Consider the following 18,258-nt stretch of genomic DNA (forward strand, 5'->3'; position numbering starts at 1 on the left):
TTTGAAGATACACCATTGTCTGATCGTGTTGGAATGTATATGATTGGTTGCTTTTATTTTTATTTCTTTTAGCTCATCTTGTAATGTAATCTTCTGAGCTTGGTCTGCCACTGTAGTTTAATGTGGTCCAGCTTTGCCTCGAGTGTTAAGATGGATGCCCTAAAGTTGGTGGAAAGGGCCTATCGGTGGTCTTCAAGGGGATTAGTTATGGTTGCCATGTTGAGCTTGTTGCTATCGTCAGCTTCACCGGGGGGGTTCGGCCATAACAGTCTCTTTTTTGCCATGTTTGGCTGACTTTGAGGCCATCTTTCAGTGACGTGTTGCCAGAGGTCTTACTATCCATCGTTTGGTTACAAGTGAGAGTGGAATAACGAGGTTCTAGAAAATTGAATACACAAAAGTTTCGGGAGCCAGACTCAGTGCTTGTCTACTTTCATACCTACCTTTCTAAGATTATTTTTGTGGGCTTTTTGCCTTCAATGACAGGACAGAGAGTGAAATGGGGAGACAGAGAGAGAGTGGGGACTGACATGCAGCAAAGGGCCACGAGCCAGATTCAAACCCGCGGCCGCTTCAGCGAGGCAATGCCTCTGTACGTGGGGCGCCGGCACTATCCACTACGATACCGACGCCCCACTTTCATACCTACCTTATTTAAATGCTGTTTGTGGTGTATTTCATGATGACCCTGATGAAGGCCACAAGCCAAAACCCAACAGTCTTGCAATAGAGTTGTTCTAAATACTACAAGTGTTGCTGGAGTTTCGACACCTTTTCACTTATCTCCTTTCTCCATGCACCTTGGAAGTAGGTGAAGTTGCTCCAGAAATTGTCACCCTGCTTCTTCCCAAGAGTCTCCCCTTAACTTGAAAACTATGTCAGTGAGAGAGTGCCAGTACAGCTGACATTCTGAGTTCTACAATGATACCATTTTAATGTGTGAGGTATCCATACATGTCAGGTAATTCACTGTTCTTCAAGATGCTGGTTGTCCTTTTCTTTAAAAAGATAAATACACAGCTTTAATTTGAAAGAGTAGATTGATTGTAAGCTGTCTTAACTAGCCTTTATACTTCAACAGCATAATCGAATTCCTACAGTTATGGCTTCTGTTTTGGTGTGCCACCCCAAGATTTACAGTGGCCCCATGAAAAAAAATCTTTGGGCACCATTGTCTCTCTGCACAGGTGGGGAAAAAAGCCTCTCCTTCTGAAATGTGTTTGTACTGACACAACAAAACACATGCACCGGCCTCTCACTGTGTTTCTATGTTTGTCTAAGCAGGTAGCTGAAACGAAACATTCCTGAAAACTGTGCCCACACATGTGGCTGTTACTGCAGGATAGATACACCATGAGGTGGAATATTTCAACAGAATAGCTCATTTTAATATAACACATCATCATAGTAAAGACTAGTTGTAACCTTATGTTTCTTTAAGTAGCTTTTTTAATCTCCGGAACAGGCTGTTATTTCTGTATAGTGTGTGTTTGATGATACTACAGAACTACCAGCATTTGACTCTAGCTGCACTCCTATGTTTCTTTAAGGAGCTCGTCTAATCTCGAGAGCAGGCACATATTTGTGTGTGTGTGTGTGCATCTGTGTGTGTGTCTGTGTGCGTGCAGGCGAGTGTGCGCACTTAGTGCTTATACATCTTATTTTCACAGTGGTAAGTATTTCTTTTCAGTTGCATTCGCAATTTGAGAGCAGTGGAGAGGTTGGAAACTGCGAGCAGACAGAAGTCATTTGGGACTTCAGCAATTCAAGGCCTGTGGAAGTGTACTCACAGTTTGGCACAATTAGTACCAAAAGGGGTCCCTGCTTGACAAATTAGCACACAAAATGTCAGCCGGTAGTTTAGCACATCCACAATGAGCCCTTGCAAATTAGCACATATTTTGAGGAGGGAGCTGGCACATTATTATGAATAGAGAGAGCCTGGCAAATTAGCACATCTGTTGCCAGCGCTCAGAATTAATACATGTTATATGATCACTCGTTTCCTACTTGGAGCTGGGTCAGGGACGAGGGTGGTGGCACACATTTCTAATTGAAGGCTGTGTGTGTGCTCATTACAAGAGATTGATGAAATTGACCTTTTGGCAATGGCGGAGCTAATTATTATTAGTGTAAGTGAACTTAGGTATCTCCGAATGCCGCAGCCGTGGGCTTTAAATTCTCACATCAGTCACATTTTCTCCCCGGACTCAGTTGTTTCTTACCTGACAGGTTTGTTTAGGCTCAATCTTAAGGGGTGCGTGATCGTTTGTGTGTGTGTGTGTTCACACGGCTATGCTGGAGTGTGTGAGTCAGCCTGGGGCTTAGCGTCGAGCAGTGGCAGGTGACAGTCCGGTCCAGTGTCAAGAGGCTTTAGGGTGACAGGAGTGATTCTATCCTGGAGGAATAAAACACACAACAAGACAAACAAGTCAGATAACAACAGCTGAAGTGTTGTTCACATAAGCTGCTTTCTAATGGGCTTTCATGTTCAGTTTCCATATCTCTAACAGAGTGATCGGTTCGGTTATTGATTGATCGCTTACTCATTGTATCGGCTGACTTTTTGTGGATCCTTTTTTCATGATATACAACACATGAATTCCTATTCAGCTCTTCTATTCTATTCTAATACTAGTAATTCACTTGTATTGATTTTACTCTTATTTCTATAATTTGATTTAAGCTCAAGTTTGGCTCCTAAACAAGTTCACTGGACCCGCGAAAGATCTCTATCAAGTAGAAAATGTACTTCTATTAAACAAGTTTACTGCTTGCTTTATCTCACTCTTACAACACCAAGGCTCTGTAAGATATTATCTCTGAGCCAAGGCCACAGAGGACGTAGCTGGTCAAATAATACTCTGTTATATCTCTGCTACCAGCAGTGTTACAGCAGCATATGCAGAGTAGATTACACATCATCAGTCCTCTTAATGTCATAGGCCAGGATGTTATTCCCTTAAAAAGTAACCTCCTGGTGAATTCTAAGCAGACTCCACTGATGTCGGTTTGTTTGTGTGATATCATAGCACTGGCGAGGATCCTGCACAGTTGTTGTATCCCATGCCCTGGTCAGATTTCTGGGGATTTTCAGCGTGAGAGAGAATTGGCCCTTGTGCAGCGTAGGAAGGTCAGTCTACCGCAAGGGGAGCTTCAGATTAATGACCAGGGGCGACGACTCTCTGCAGGCCTTCATGCATCATGTCCCATTCACCGCCAAACATGTCAGGGAGCGCTCCCATCGGGAATTTCGGGGATATTTACGGAGCATTTCCATCACTTTTGCCTCCTGCCTACTGGCTCCGAGCACTGATGCTCACCGGCTGAGAGACGAAGAGACAGAAACAGGCCGGGGAGTTTTGAAGGAGGTGTGGTGGGTGGAGGTCTGAAAGCCTAACTGAGTGACTTCACGTTCATACCTGGGCCACTTGCCCTAGTGACAGGGTTGCTCGCCAGTTGCCATGGCACCCACCCTACAGCCCACCACTATCCTGCAGCTGCGCTGCTGGTCATTAGTCACAGGGACAGGCCGTCCGCACTATCACAACGCCCTTCCTCCACCAATCAGCCGCTCAGATTCCAAAACTGCCGATGCCTCTCAGCCATAGCATAGATGCATGAGTCGCCATGGCAACATATCTGACTCCTATCTCCCAGTGTACAAGAGCGTCCTTGAGTACAGAAGGCTAATTGTATTTTCATTCATGGTTTACCCTTTTAGTAGTAAATACATTCTCCCTGCTCGTGTTTACAGCGCGCTGAAGTCACAGAAATATGATGTCAGTTTATATTTTACCAAAAGTGATTTTGTATTTCACCTGTTCATGCATTTTAAGGTTTCTCCCTGACAATTGTTGGTAATGTGTAAATGATTTCTATTTACAGGAACTCATTTCAGATTGAACGGAAATAAAGTCAACGACCACTGGAGAGCACTTTACAATGTTCAATCCAAAATGCGCTTGATTAAATGTGAAAAAAACATTAAAAGGGAGTCAGATTTACATAGAGGAGCACCCCCCCCATCCCTCCTCCCTCCCCTTTTCATTTCCACTTTCTGCTCAGGCTGTCTCTCTCTCACACACACATACACACACACGCACACAGAGACACTCCTGCTTTCTCGTCAGGGTGATTATCCAGCTCATAACTCACTCAGAGCTTTCATTTGCACTATAATTCACACCAGTCCCAATGATGGCGGCACCATAATTCACACACACACTGATTATCTCAGCCGTAACTCACACACCTGCAATCAGACGGACCACAGCACCGAGCACCGAGTGCAGGACAGGTAGACCGATGATACAGGACCGAATGTTGTTAGACTTTAAGCGAGCTAAATATGCGTTACACCCAGTGCAAATGTGTGCAGGTATTGTGGATTGTCACGAAGACGTAGGGTTTGTTTCAACATCTGGAGGGACACATATGAAACTGAGGGTTCGGGGGTCCTGTGTCTGAAAATTTCAAGCATTAAACACTTAATTTCTGCATTCCAGTGAAGTTTTATGCACCAATTTGTGCCTTTTTTGCATTAATTATTAGTGTAAATGTCTTTTATATGGGGAGGACAAATGCACATGCTCCAAGTCGTCCCACTGAAACCTACACCTATGCATGCCCATGTAACATGCTACATGCCAAGGAGCATTAAATCAAACACTAACCATTTCACTGCCTTGGAATCTCCTCTGAAATATGAAACGTAACCCTTTGTGGACTTAATTTAATGCTCCTGCTCTTCTGTGTTCTCAGAGGTATATGATTAGTTTTAAACCAGCATGTCCATGCCATACAGAGTGCCAAAAGAAATCCGATGAGCGTAACTTAATACCCTTCTGCTCATTTTGAAGCTCGTTGAACAGGCCGGTGGAGCTCGGTGTGCTCCCTCAGGGCAAGAGTGTAATAATTATCTATTAGGTCAGACTGACATGATTCCAATCATCTTTAATGGTGATTCTCGGGTATTCGTTCTTTCGTAGATTGATGTGCGATTTCAGTGAGATGAAATGCCATGAATAGCAGCACACATTGGTGTATAGCAGGGGGGGTTAACATATGAAGGCCCTATTATAAACACTCAATGACAGTGAAGCGCAAAACATGTGCTAAAGTGCCTTTACGGGTTTACTCTCGTCTTAAACTGCCACGTCCATCCCTCTTTTCCTCTCCATTTCACCTTCTTCAATTCTCTGTAGGATATAAAAGAAAATGCCATGACATAAAATAAGGAAGCACAACATACGGGTGCACCGTGGTGACAGTGATAAAGCCCAAGTTAATGACATCTTCTTTGCCCTCCTGCACCCCTTTTCTATCACTCCCTGCCACGGCCAGATGCTATTTATAGCTGCTGTGTCTGCTACTGTACAGCTCTCATTCTGTCTCTGCTAACAAAAAAAAAAAAAAAAATGCGTCACTCTCTCTGTCTTTTTCCCTTTCAGCCTCACTTTCCCCTCCGCTCTGTGTAATTGAATCGATAAACAGGCTTTAAACTTTTTTCCTTTTTTTTTTTTTTTCTTCAGTTTGGATTTCGTCAAACCAACTCTCTGTCCTCGGAGAGGATGGGAGCCGTGGATGGACTACTGAACTCTGCTCTTGACTCCGGGAGTTTTTCTCAGAGCTGCTCTCACAACCCCCTTTCATCCACCACCACCCTCCCCTTCATCCATTCTCTTTTAAGTTTGATTTCTGTAAAGCTTTCTCAGGATTTAGTCCATCCTCAAAGCTGCGCTGACTTTCGTAACATGTTTTTTTTTTATTATTATGTTTATTTTGGAAGTTGAAAGTCATTGCTCGACTCTACAGCTGTTTCAGCTGTTTGACATAGAAATGTTCTCTTTGAAACTGTAATACATGACATATTCCAGCATATTGCACCACCTACAACATGACTTCGCCTTCTAATCATGGGTGTGTGAAAATACGTCATTCTCCCTGAAATTAAAGGGTTACTTTGCCGATTTTTAACCAGCTCTGTACCATAACAATGTGGGTAGTGTGTGTAAATGAACCGTGGTAAACTTCCCTCCTTCTCGCCAGCACACTAAGCTCCCTGCTCATCTCTCAGCTCAAATCTGCTGGAGGATGCGTTTTGTGTCGCCTGTTGGATTTTCGCTGGCTCTAGGGCTGTTGCTCGAACTACAGATTGTGCTTCTGATTGTCCAAGTGCCTGTCCCTCCTTCTCTCTGTCTGGGAAAGGCAGACCAAGCTCAGGTCAAACTGAGCAAACTGCCTATTTCTTGCCTGAAATGTTTTCAGAAACAGAGTGCCCCAGAAATGAGTTTGAAAACCTGGACATGATTTAGCATTTTAGTACTTGTGGTTCCCCAATCTCAACATCAATGGGATTTTTGAATGAGTTTTTAGTTAGGTGCTTGAAATAAGTCCTGTGGTTAACAAGATCTTTAAGAGACTTTCATATTTTGTTCTGCTACATCAAAAACATCTCACATCCCACTCTCGAATTTTGGAGCTTTTATGTGTCTTCAAAAAGGGGGTTGCTAACAAGTGGCTAAATGAGACTACAGAACATCATCATGCCTAACACGACTATACAGCCTCGTTGTGGTCTTGATGTTGAGTCATGTGACCATAGTGTCCTCGGCTTCTCAGTCAGATCCATCCCTCGCTCCTCCACAGTTCCCTCCCCCTTTTTTACTTCCGGCGATTGCATTTAGGCTTCAAAAATTATGAAAGTGGTGTTACTTTTGTAAAGATTATCTTGCTGAATGAAACATGCAAATGTTTGTTTGCCACAGAGCTTATTTTCTGGCAATAGTCCAAAATACAATGGAAAAATACCATTGGATTCTTGACAAGGAAACCAGGGCAATGCTAACTTTAGCGTCGGCCTACAGAAAAACGTCTTCCCTGAAGCACCCTATTTTAGTGCACTGTTTGGCTGTATTACAAGAACTCGTGAACAGGAAGTTGGAGTCATACTGTTTCCTGTTTTGTAAAAATGGAGGGCTAGAAAAACGAAATACTAAGCAGTGCTGATCAAATATGAACAAAGATTCTGATACTGTTTTTCAGAAACATAGTTCAGCTACTGTTTAACTGTAATTCAAGATCACTTGCTACCAGCAGGTCACTGTCTGGTTTCCTGTGTCAAAACAGAAAGGCTTGCATTACGTCACCCACCAGTGGCAGTGTTTATTGGTCCAGTGTGGTGCAGTGTTTTGTGGGTTTTCAATCTCGTGAGCAAAAGCAAACTCCACAATCCATTTTCTCTGTTTTTTCTGCACCGATTTCAAACGTATTTGCATCTTTGTACTGCACAGACTGCCCAGTTCTAGAGAAGACCATCTTTCCAGCAGTGAAATACATCTTAAAGTGTGTCCTGTACAGCTGCAGATTAATCAGTTGATTAATTAGTTGTCATCTACTAGATTAATCACCCACTATTTTAATGAATGATTATCAGTTTGAGTACTTTTTCAAGAAAAAAAAATAGCCAAGATTGTCTCTTGGGTTGTGGACAAAGCAAGACATTTGAGGATGTCATCTTGGGCTTTGAAAAACAATGAACATTTTTCACAATTTTCTGACATTATATAGACAAGAAAATAATCAACAGATTAATCGACAGTGAAAGTAATTGTTAGTTGCAGCCCTAATGCTGTGGCTTGTAGAAAATCAAAACAGCATAGTATATAATTTGGTCGTAACTACAATACGTCCATTTACGTTGGGGTCAAATTTACTGACGTGCATTTCTGGTGATTGTCAGATGCATTGAGGTAAACATTTTCTTTACTTAATCTTGAAATGAGACACATTTGTAGTGGGTCGGTCGAGCATTGTCTTTCTTTGTTAAGGATTCTGAACCACATTGAAGGACCATCTGGAGCTCTAATGGTTTTTGTTCAGCTCAAAGTAATTGACAAGTCTGAAGGGAGCTGTTTTAAGTTGACAACACCTTACTTTGCAGCGGTAATTATATTGTCTGACTCGTGTGGCGTGGTGAAACAGCATGTATTGTTTATTTTTGTGTCGAGGCTTTTACTTTGACAATTAATGAGCGTCGCGAGGTGTGATTCACATATATCCAAAAGGTAACAAGATTTCTCAGACTGGCTCAGCGTGAAACTCCCATCAGGATGCTCTCCCATTAAAAAATCAAGCAAAGTAACAGTCAAATAGGATGCAGAGACAATCATTTGAACTTCGGAGTCGATTTGTTTTTAATGAGTGTAATTAAAAGCGTCCTGATGTTTTATCCTAATTTTTGATTTGATTGGCCTTCTCCTTCGCTTCGCCTGTCTTTCTGTTCATGACTCTCTTTCTATACCACTTTAAATATCTTACAGATCTCTCCCATGGCTCTCTCTGTCTCCTTTCCTCTACCTTTTTTTGTCTTTTTGCCCTCATTTCTCTGCTCCCTACGCTCTTGTGTTTTTTTTTTTTTTTTGTTCTCTCATTTGAGAATCGCTGGAATCAATGGGACAAAGTGGAAGAGTGAACCTTTCTGTCAAGGCTGAGCGAGGGAGTCAAAGAAGGGCACTCACCCCTGAACTCACCTCCCGATCTAACTAATTGCCTATAATTACGCCAACCACTGCCACAGAATGCAAATCAGATGAGATCAGAACGCCTAATCCGCACTGTAAATCAGTCTCATGTCAGCGTCTGACTGAGCTGTGCGAAGCATTGAACGCAATGGCATCAGTGTTGAAAACGATAGCACTGCTGGAGATGTAATTGCCTGCATTGTATCGATCATTTACTTTAATGTCAACTGTGTTAAGGAATCTATTGTAATTACAGGAGAGGGAAGTGGTTTTTCAGAGGTCTTGTTCTAAGCAGTGTTTTTTTTCTTGACCTTCCTAGGAGGAATATTTGAATCCATTGAGAGCGGCCCCTCCGGAGCAGAGGAACTAGCCTTTAAATTTGCCTTGAACACAATCAACAGGAATCGCACATTGCTCCCCAACACCACGCTGACCTATGACATCCAGAGAATAAACATCTTTGACAGCTTTGAGGCCTCCAGGAAAGGTGAGTCAGGAGATTTAGCAGAGCCTCAGCATGAGTGCTTGTTTTGTAGTTCTTTCAGGTTTTGTAGTTCGCTTCTCTGTGAAATTGTTTGTTTTGCCTAGCAACCTAGTCGCCAGAAAAAAATGTTAGCATTGTAGATTTCTGCAAACAATGGATACTTTACATTTGTACATTATTATGTAGCAGATATGTTGAAACTTTACATTTCAGCAGTTTGTGGAGTTTTGAGTCACAGGGTGGATAAGGTTAGGTCAGAACAGATCAATTGATGAGAGGAGCAGCTGCTGCGGTAAACTTTTAGACCCAGCAAAAATGAACGTCATGTTTCACTTTCACTGTGCCTGACTTCTGCTGCTCCATCTGTACCCAGAGTACTCCTAGTGAGCGCTCTAGCTCCAAAAATAGAAAATTAAACATGGTGGCAGATGTTTGGCCCCTTTGAAACCTGGAGCGACATCACTTTTCTTGTGCTGTTTTCAGACGCCTTTTGCAAGTATTTAAACCTTTGAGCTTTGAGCAAATTGGTATTATTTCTTCCAAATGCATGGGGGAAAAAGGCAATGAGCAACTTGGTAAAAAATCACAGAAACTGCAAAAAAAATAAATAAATAAATAAATTTAGAAAATTATTTTTAAAAATAAGGAAAAAAATAGGGAAAAACTATATTTATAATCATTCATTATTACATTTTAAAATTATGTTACAGAATTATTATAATTTTCAAGCACTCTCTTCAGGTTATTTCCTTGTTTGTTTATTTTTAGCTTTCTTTCTTTCTGTCTTTTCCTTTTTCTTCATATAATTTTCTTGCTTTCAATTTTTTTTTACTAATTTCTCACAATTTTTGGGGGTCATTTCTTCTTTCGTTGCTCATTGCCTTCTTCCCAAGTTTTCAAAAGAAGTCAAGCCGGTTTGCTCAGGTTTCAAAGGGTTAATGTGTGGGAAACTCTGTATTAGGTTTAGGTATAAAAACCACTTGGTTATAATTGGGAAAATATTATGTTTTGGCTTAAAACACCCACGTTGGAGGTACAACAGTCTTCGGAAAAGCAGGTACGGGTTGGTGAAGGACAGGTGCCTTACAGTAGATGCCGCTGGGACACGTTGCAATGTGTTGGTGAAAAACGCCCAGGTTTGGTGCCACAAACTCCTTGGTTTGCAGAAACGTACAATACTACCATTTTCATCTGGCAACTGGGCTGTGTCTAGATCTGTTGAGTTGCAGCTACATATGTTGGAAACAAAGAAATATATGGTTTGTCATATGACTCCCATAATGATATCAGTAATGTATTTCTAACAGAAAAGTAATGAAAATGACACACAAGACAACAACATTCAATACAAGGAAGGAAAAATTCATCTAAAACTCGAATATTAACTCCCAAAGACTGGAGACAAACACAAAAATCACTTTAGCCCATCATTGGCTGGGTCTAACATCACCCTCTATTTACTGTATAATGCACTATCTGCTATTTTATTTTAGTGTGGAAAATTATGCACTATACTTAAATGGTTACTACTATTACAAAGCCATTTTTTTGATTGTTTTAAAATCTGCATGTGTATATCAATGTTATCCTTGCTAGCAGTCTTCTCTCCTGCCTTTGCTGGTGCTTTCCTGCTCATTACAGCCACAGATAAGTGGAACAGAGTAAGATCAGTTGTGCCCCAATCAGTTTGGTTGTGACCCTAAATGAAGCACCTGTTCCTGTCACTTATTGCTTGTTTGGGGTGACACACAAAATGGACAACAAGAACCTTTAGAAACTGAATTTCAAATGCCCATGCTCACCAGTTGCTTCTTTTGCTTGTTACCCTACCAGCATGTGATCAGCTTTCCCTCGGGGTGGCGGCCATCTTTGGCCCCTCACACAGCTCGTCGGCCAACGCAGTACAATCCATCTGCAATGCTTTGGGAGTGCCCCACATCCAGACCAAGTGGAAGCACCAAGTGTCCGACAACAGGGACTCGTACTATGTCAGCCTGTACCCCGACTTCTCCTCCCTCAGCAGAGCCATCCTCGACCTGGTGCACTTCTTCAAGTGGAGAACGGTCACTGTCGTGTACGACGACAGCACAGGTACAGGTACAGTCGGTGTCTGTCTTCATCTTCCAGTGGTGCTTCTGTTTTGCATGCCGAGCGTGATCGAATTCAAGACCTTTGGCCTTTGCGCCTCGAAATGTCCAGAAAAACAAGAGGTACCAGGTGAACTACAAAAAAGTAGCAGTGCTGCTCAGAGTTCAGTGAGTGCTTTGTAACCTGTCAAGTTAATTCAGAAATCAATAGCTTACTGTTCTGCCTCGGTCCTGCAGGTGCTGCCCATGTCAGTCTTCCAGGAGAGTGAGCAGCAGCATAGAGAACAAAAAAAAGAGAGAACCACATTACCCAGAATGACCCACTGTCTCTTCAGATTAATGCAATGCAGATTTGTAGTATGTGGGGGCTGACAACAGATGTTAATAACACACAGAGACACTTGATCTCTGAGGGTGGCTATCAAATGTGTCTGTGAGCCATTTAGTCAATCCCCGTGACTTTGTGGAGTGTCTCATAATATGCATTTTAAAAGACGAGTCGTATTTTCGCCGGAGTGCAGCGATATTTTTATGAGCAAAAGTGTAATCGCTCCGGAGAAGATAACAATATTCAAATGCTCATTCGCAATTTATGAGCTATTTGGCGTGACGTGGCTGACAGCTTAATGTAGGTAAATTAGACAGACTTGAGAGGAGGTTTAAATTTTAGACAGGTTGCATAATGAATTCACTCCCTACTTGGAGCAAATGAATATTGTCTTGTAGTTGACATCCTAAATTGCGCCGCTAAATAGAAATTTAAACCCTTTTCTGTTCATTTTAACAACTAAGTGTGATAGTTTTACTGCTGTTTTGCCTCCTGCAGCATCTCGAGGTTCACATCTGTTGCATACATATCAGGAAAAGCCGATACTGCAGCGTGCCAGTGCCCGTGCACTAACCTCAGACTATATCCCAATGACTTGTCCCACTTGCCACATTATTCTGACTCATCTCCTTGACCTCTCTTCACTTCCTGCCTCGGAGCTCGGTACGTTAACACCCTCGTTCTCCAGCAAACTGCCCCTGCGAGACACCAAAAGGTGACCTCTCGCCTCTCTCTCTGTCAGATAGGAGCGGCTCGGACCTCCTCAGTGGAGCTTTTCTGCTGCAACACACCTGACGCCCTGAAAAGTGTGACAGCTGCATAGCCGCGTTGCTTCCCCCCACCGCTCCCACCTGGTCCCAGGCTGTAATCACACAGCTTCATGCTCCAGGGCCCCGCGCTGCTGATTGGAGCCTATCTGACGGCTGGCAGGGAAAACTATCGGAGGGGATAAAATATTCACACACAGCCGTTAGAAGATCCAGGGGGAAAGTCTGAAGGCATTAACCAGAGCCTGCAAACATCTACACTGACAGTGTTTCCCAAACGTTGAGCTCCCTTGACAGATTTTTTTTTTTCTTGCTTAACACCTCCCAAAGTGTCGGTACGAACAAAAACAGGGAGACGCAGACGTGCCCTAGAGTAGGGATCTATTGGGATTACCTGGGGAAAGCTCTAGGTGGTTCAGTATTCCTCCCCACAATGGTACTTTTCACAACAAGACCTGCATGTTCCTATTTCACACCAATCTTTCTATAGGCCTCAGGGAGACCCAGCCCCACTCACAGTAAGACCATTAAACTGCTCACACAGCACTTCATTTCAAAATAAAAAATAGGCTGAGCTATCTTAAAGTGGTTCCACGAAAAAAAAAAAAAAAAAAATCCTATCTCTCTCCAGTTCCCCTCTCAAACTATCCTCGCCGCTCCATCCATTTTTATACCCATGACAAGTAATCATCTCTCCCATCAATCCAGCCTCTTTCATCCCTGCACTCTGAAGTTCTTTACTGGGGGAGAAACTCATTGTAATCTCATCGCAGTATCTCCCGGAGAGCTTTCTACCTGAGTGTGTGGCCGAGAAATGAAAGGTGAAGATTGTAGCTCAATATGTGGCGGTGGCGTCAGGCTCCCTAGGGGCAAGTACAAGCTGGGCAAACAGAGGCTCTCTCTCATCAGAGCACATCTGAAGTGTGTGTGAGAGGCAGGATTGACCATAGCTTTCCATCAGGGTAAAATTGAACCTATTCCATGCTGCTGTATGGTATCATGGAAGACGGGAGCGAATCAACATTTCAGAGGCTTCTGTGGGATTGGAAGTTTCTGTAGGAGGGTGCAGATCCAGGCTCTTTCCATTTTGTGCTTTTGGTATAAAAGAGTGCAATGTGCTGGGTTGGTGTTAAATTCTCTTGATAGGTCTGTAGCAGTCTGTTTGCTTGCCAAGCATGAGTAGGAGGATCAATAGACTGTGGATTAGGAAGGCATGCATATGAGCCGTTTTCTGCTGAGAAAACCTGAATCCAGTTGGGTTTTTTTCTTGTTGGTTTTTTTTTATGTGGCCTCCTCAGCATCGGAGATACTTCAAAATGGCAGCAGATCAAACACAGCATGTAGCCGCATCTTTAAAATTCCTTTTTCACGCTATATGTGTGCTCTTTGTCTGCAGGTCTCATTCGACTGCAGGAGCTGATCAAGGCACCGTCACGATACAACATTCGTTTGAAGATCCGACAGCTGCCCACAGAGACCAAGGATGCCAAGCCACTTCTGAAGGAGATGAAGAAGGCAAAGGAGTTCCATGTCATCTTTGATTGTGGACATGAGATGGCCGCGTGGATCCTAAAACAGGTATGAACCCACCCTACTGAGCCATGATAGCTCATTAAAGTCAGTGCAAGAAGCAGGCCTGGGGGACTATTAATGGCTCTCCAAAGGGATTGATATTAGATACATAAGAAAAATTGATAATGATGAATTAATGGTGTTTTCAACAAATCATAAAAACAGAATTTGTAAGAGGTGTTGTTTTTTCACAGTGACATTTTTCCCAATGGCACCTTTTATTTCATATGCTGCATTCACATGCCTCTGATGGTCGCATTACTTGAGTTGGGAAGTGATTTTGGTGTGTTCATGAGCTTTAAATCATAATGAAGAAACAACATGGATGCCACAAAGAAGATGCATTTTACTGCTCAGAGCATTTAAAAAAAACTGTTGTTTAAATTTTCATATCACAAAGCGCCAGACTTGTTGCTGCACCAGTACATCCCCTAAAACCACTAAAATATTTGGTAACACTTTACTTGAAGGTATCTACATAAGAGTGACATTACACTGTCATAACTATGACATGACACGGTCATGAACCTGTCATGAACATTATGCACATGTCATAAACGTTTATGACTGCTGTCATTAAGTGTCATTCGGTTTTTGTAATGACAAGTTGACACTGAATTTGTTTGGGATGTCCTTATAATGACAACTTGACATTAATCAAGTGACATTACCAGAAGTTGTCTTTGTCATGACAAGTTGACATTGAATTTGTTTGGGATGTCCTTATAATGACAACTTGACTTTAATCAAGTGACATTACCAGAAGTTGTCTTTGTCATGACAAGTTGACATTGAATTTGTTTAGGATGTCCCTATAATGACAACTTGACATTAATCAAAGTGACATTACCAGAAGTTGTCTTTGTCATGACAAGTTGACATTGAATTTGTTTAGGATGTCCCCATAATGATAACTTGACATTAATCAAAGTGACATTACCAGAAGTTGTCTTTGTCATGACAAGTTGACATTGAATTTGTTTAGGATGTCCCTATAATGACAACTTGACATTAACCAGGATGACATTGCCAGAAGATGTCTTTATGTTAATGTCAAGTTGTCATTATAAGGACATCCCAAACAAACTTCAACTTGTCATGACAAAGACAACTTCTGGTAATGTCACTTTAATTAATGTCAAGTTGTCATAATCAAGACAACCCAAACAATGTCAACTTGTCATTCCAAAAAATGAATGACAGCAGTCATGAATGTTTATGACATGTACATAATGTTCATGACAGGTTCATGACCATGTCATGTCATAGTTATGACAGTGTCATGTCACCCTCATGTAGATACGTTCAAGTGAAGTGTTACCCAATATTTCTTTACCTGACTAATGCTAATAAATAAATGTTCTAACTAATCCAGGTCACTCTACACGGACAGCAACTAACAGTAACAACCTAATACCATATTTAATATGACACATGAGTGAAAAATCGACATGCAATATGTGAACTAATGAAAAGTTTACTACTATTAATTAAACATTTACTTTTGTCTGCCATTTTCTTGTTTGAGGGGGGGGCGTTAACATGAATTTTCCCAGTTGGAAACTCAATTTTCTGATTATTCTGACACCACATGAATGCAGGGATAATGTCACCACCCTCCCACTTCAACCAATCACATGCCCACTGGCACCCGTTAGCTAGAGCAACGACAGTGTCAAGGGTATTCTGTGGTAGATGATTGGCTGAAAGGTGGGGAGGGAGGCAACTATTGACAACATCACATGGCAAGTGACGGGACTTAGGGGCCGATCACACCTACAAGGAGCGCTAGAAACGAGACGCCAGTAAAACAATTGATTCCCTATGATACGGCGCGTCTGACTGGTTTTCAAGCGTTTTTTATGACGAGCGTATTTCTGGTGTCTTTTTAGACGCACATTCTTTTTCTGTTGTCTTTTTAGATGCGCGTTTGTAGATGCTGAAAGTTGAAATAACTCGTGTCAACTTGTGGGCGCCAGTAGCACCATAGCTCCGTCTTGGGTCCATTTTCAATGTTTTGATCGCCCGGTGGCACACGCACCCCCGCTCTACAGGCGCTCCTTGTAACGAGCGCTCATTGAAAGGGCGTTTCAGGCATTTCAAGTGTCTTTGAAGCGTCCGCGTTTCTAGCGCCACCTGTAGGTGTGATCAGCCCCTTATGTCCGGCAGTGCTTTGTGCCTGATTGACCTGATAAGCACTAACTCATCACTTTCTGAATAAGCTAGCCAAACCATGACCTAAAAATGTATTTATTAAACTAATATTTGCCTCAACCCCAAGATTAAACCTACAGAGGTCCTCACACCTAACTGTATCTTCAAATAGAGATGAATTCTTATTATTTTGTGATGACTGATTTACAAAAATACACTTTTCTTGTTGCTGACATGGCTGGGACATTGATGAACCTTAGTCTTTCCTGCAGATTTTCAAATGACATGATAAATTCTCAAATTGACCATCATAGCGTTATACTAGCTCTATTTATTTATACAAATAAATAGAGCTAAAATTTATTGACATGTAGACTAAATAATGTCCAACAACAAAAATCTACTCAGATAGGGTCTGTATTCTGATATAAATGTAGTATCTGGCATCATGCCCAGCTCAAACAGGCTTACAAGGCAGACTATAAGTTTCCATATGTATAGATGTGAGACCAAGTGTACATATTATAAGAAAACATGAATAATAAAGTTTTATGCCTTCAGACTTGACATGTATCAAATAAACTGATCTCATATTGTATGCATGTATATTTCAGTGTAGTTTGCCTAATTTTCAAAGCTTTAGAAATAAAACTACCCAGAGCGGGGGCTGAGACAGTCATAGGGTCTGCAGGTCTTTCTGGCAGAAAACCCTGAAAGCAAATTTCTCCAAACAGCCTGAAACAGTCACAGTGCTCGCCGAAGTGTTCACTGCTATGTCTACCAAAACCACGCCCATTCAGGTAAAATGCCAAGGACAGGTTGCACAAAACACCTGAAGTTTTCTCCTTAAGTATGAGTTTAGGCATGATTTCTCCTTAGCTGAGGGACTTACACAGGTGCACAGAATCCCTTGAAAGGTTTCCTTGAGGAAAAACCTTAACTCACCCTCTGCATTGAAAGAGATTTAACAGCGGTAAACATTTCCATTGAGATTGTTTGTTTGCTTGGACTCACACTTGTGATGCCTGTTATCGTCTCAAGAAGTTGGCTTATAGTTAGATAGCGAAAAAATGGCAAAAGAAAAGAAGACAAGAAAAACATATAGGTCAGAAAAGGAAAATATTATACTTCTGGAGGAATACAATCATACAAGACAGTTAATTTCATCCCTGAATACCAGAAAACAGAAAATTAATTCAGTCAAATCTACAGTGTAAAATCAAAAGCGTATCCATTGGGTTCTCCTGGTCGCTGGGGGTGGGTTTTTTTTTCATTTATCACCATAAACTCTGTCACGTTGCCGTTAGGTTAGTTAGTTTTTTGTTTTTATTTACCTTGCTCTGGTTGCTAAGGTATTTTGTGCAACAGTCTAGAGATCCCCTAGCTATAAGACCAAGACCAGAAGAAAACCATAAATACTTAAGTGAACATTTTAAGGAAAACACTAAGGAGCAGACTTAAGGGTGTTTTGTGCAACAGATTTTATTCTGAGAATACGTTAACTAGGACTTTAAGGAAAATCTTAACTTAGGGTGTTTTGTGCAACCGGCCTCAATTTTTTAGGGAGTCCTGACAGTGACAGTATGTAATCAAATATGTCATTTAAAAGAATGACGTCATGGTAAATGGTTAACCAAGGCAAAAACAAACACATTCAGGGCGCCCGGTGGCTCAGTGGGTAGAGCAGGCACCCCACATACTAAGGCTGTGTCCTTGCTGCAGCGGCCGCGGGTTTGATTCCGGCCTGCAGCCCTTAACTGCGTGTCATCCCCTCTCTCTGTCCCCCCTTCACACTCAATACTCTGTCCTATCAAATAAAGGCAAAAAGCCCAAAAAATAATCTTAAGAAAAAAAACAAGCACATCCACATGCGTGCATCACTATTAAGTGTCCTCTGGAAATACTTCAATTGTATTGTGAGATTTGCAACACATTTTCTAAATGCTGAATTAGTCGTCAGATTGGTGAAGATGTAACTTCATTTGTTTGAATTCTGAATTTGCAGTAATTTGCAGTTTATTTGCAGTGTGTTGACCTCTCAGGGCCACCATAATTTTCTGACCTTTGCTGAGCAACAGTTTTATGTGAAATGAATTAAAGGCCTGTCCCAAATATAGGCCTGTTGATTTCAGTGATTTAAGCAATTAAAGGGCCAGTGTGTAATATTTGGCATGGTTTATTGTCAATCTGAATCTGAATCTGAATATTCTACCCATTAATATGTTCATACAAGTGTATAATCGCTATAAAATAAAATTCGTTTGGTTTTCGTAGCCTTATAATTATGCTTTTATATATATATAGCAAGGGCCTTGCTTTAGAGAGGTCGCCATCTTGCGCC

General features: G+C 41.7%; 1 protein-coding gene across 2 annotated transcripts in view; it reads left to right on the plus strand.

The window, feature by feature from the left end:
* LOC126398965 (glutamate receptor ionotropic, kainate 2-like) overlaps window positions 1–18,258 on the plus strand; it is an 86,620-nt gene that overhangs the window by 15,156 nt on the left and 53,206 nt on the right. Inside the window, exons 2-4 of one of the 2 annotated variants that reach the window (XM_050058641.1) lie at window positions 8,845–9,012; window positions 10,843–11,106; window positions 13,588–13,769. In XM_050058641.1, the coding sequence (XP_049914598.1) occupies window positions 8,845–9,012; window positions 10,843–11,106; window positions 13,588–13,769 (614 nt within the window). The remainder of the gene's footprint in view (window positions 1–8,844; window positions 9,013–10,842; window positions 11,107–13,587; window positions 13,770–18,258) is intronic. The other variant, XM_050058642.1, reaches the window with a different exon arrangement.

This window comes from Epinephelus moara, chromosome 12 (assembly GCF_006386435.1).
Source record: "Epinephelus moara isolate mb chromosome 12, YSFRI_EMoa_1.0, whole genome shotgun sequence".
Taxonomy (NCBI): Eukaryota; Metazoa; Chordata; class Actinopteri; order Perciformes; family Serranidae; genus Epinephelus; species Epinephelus moara.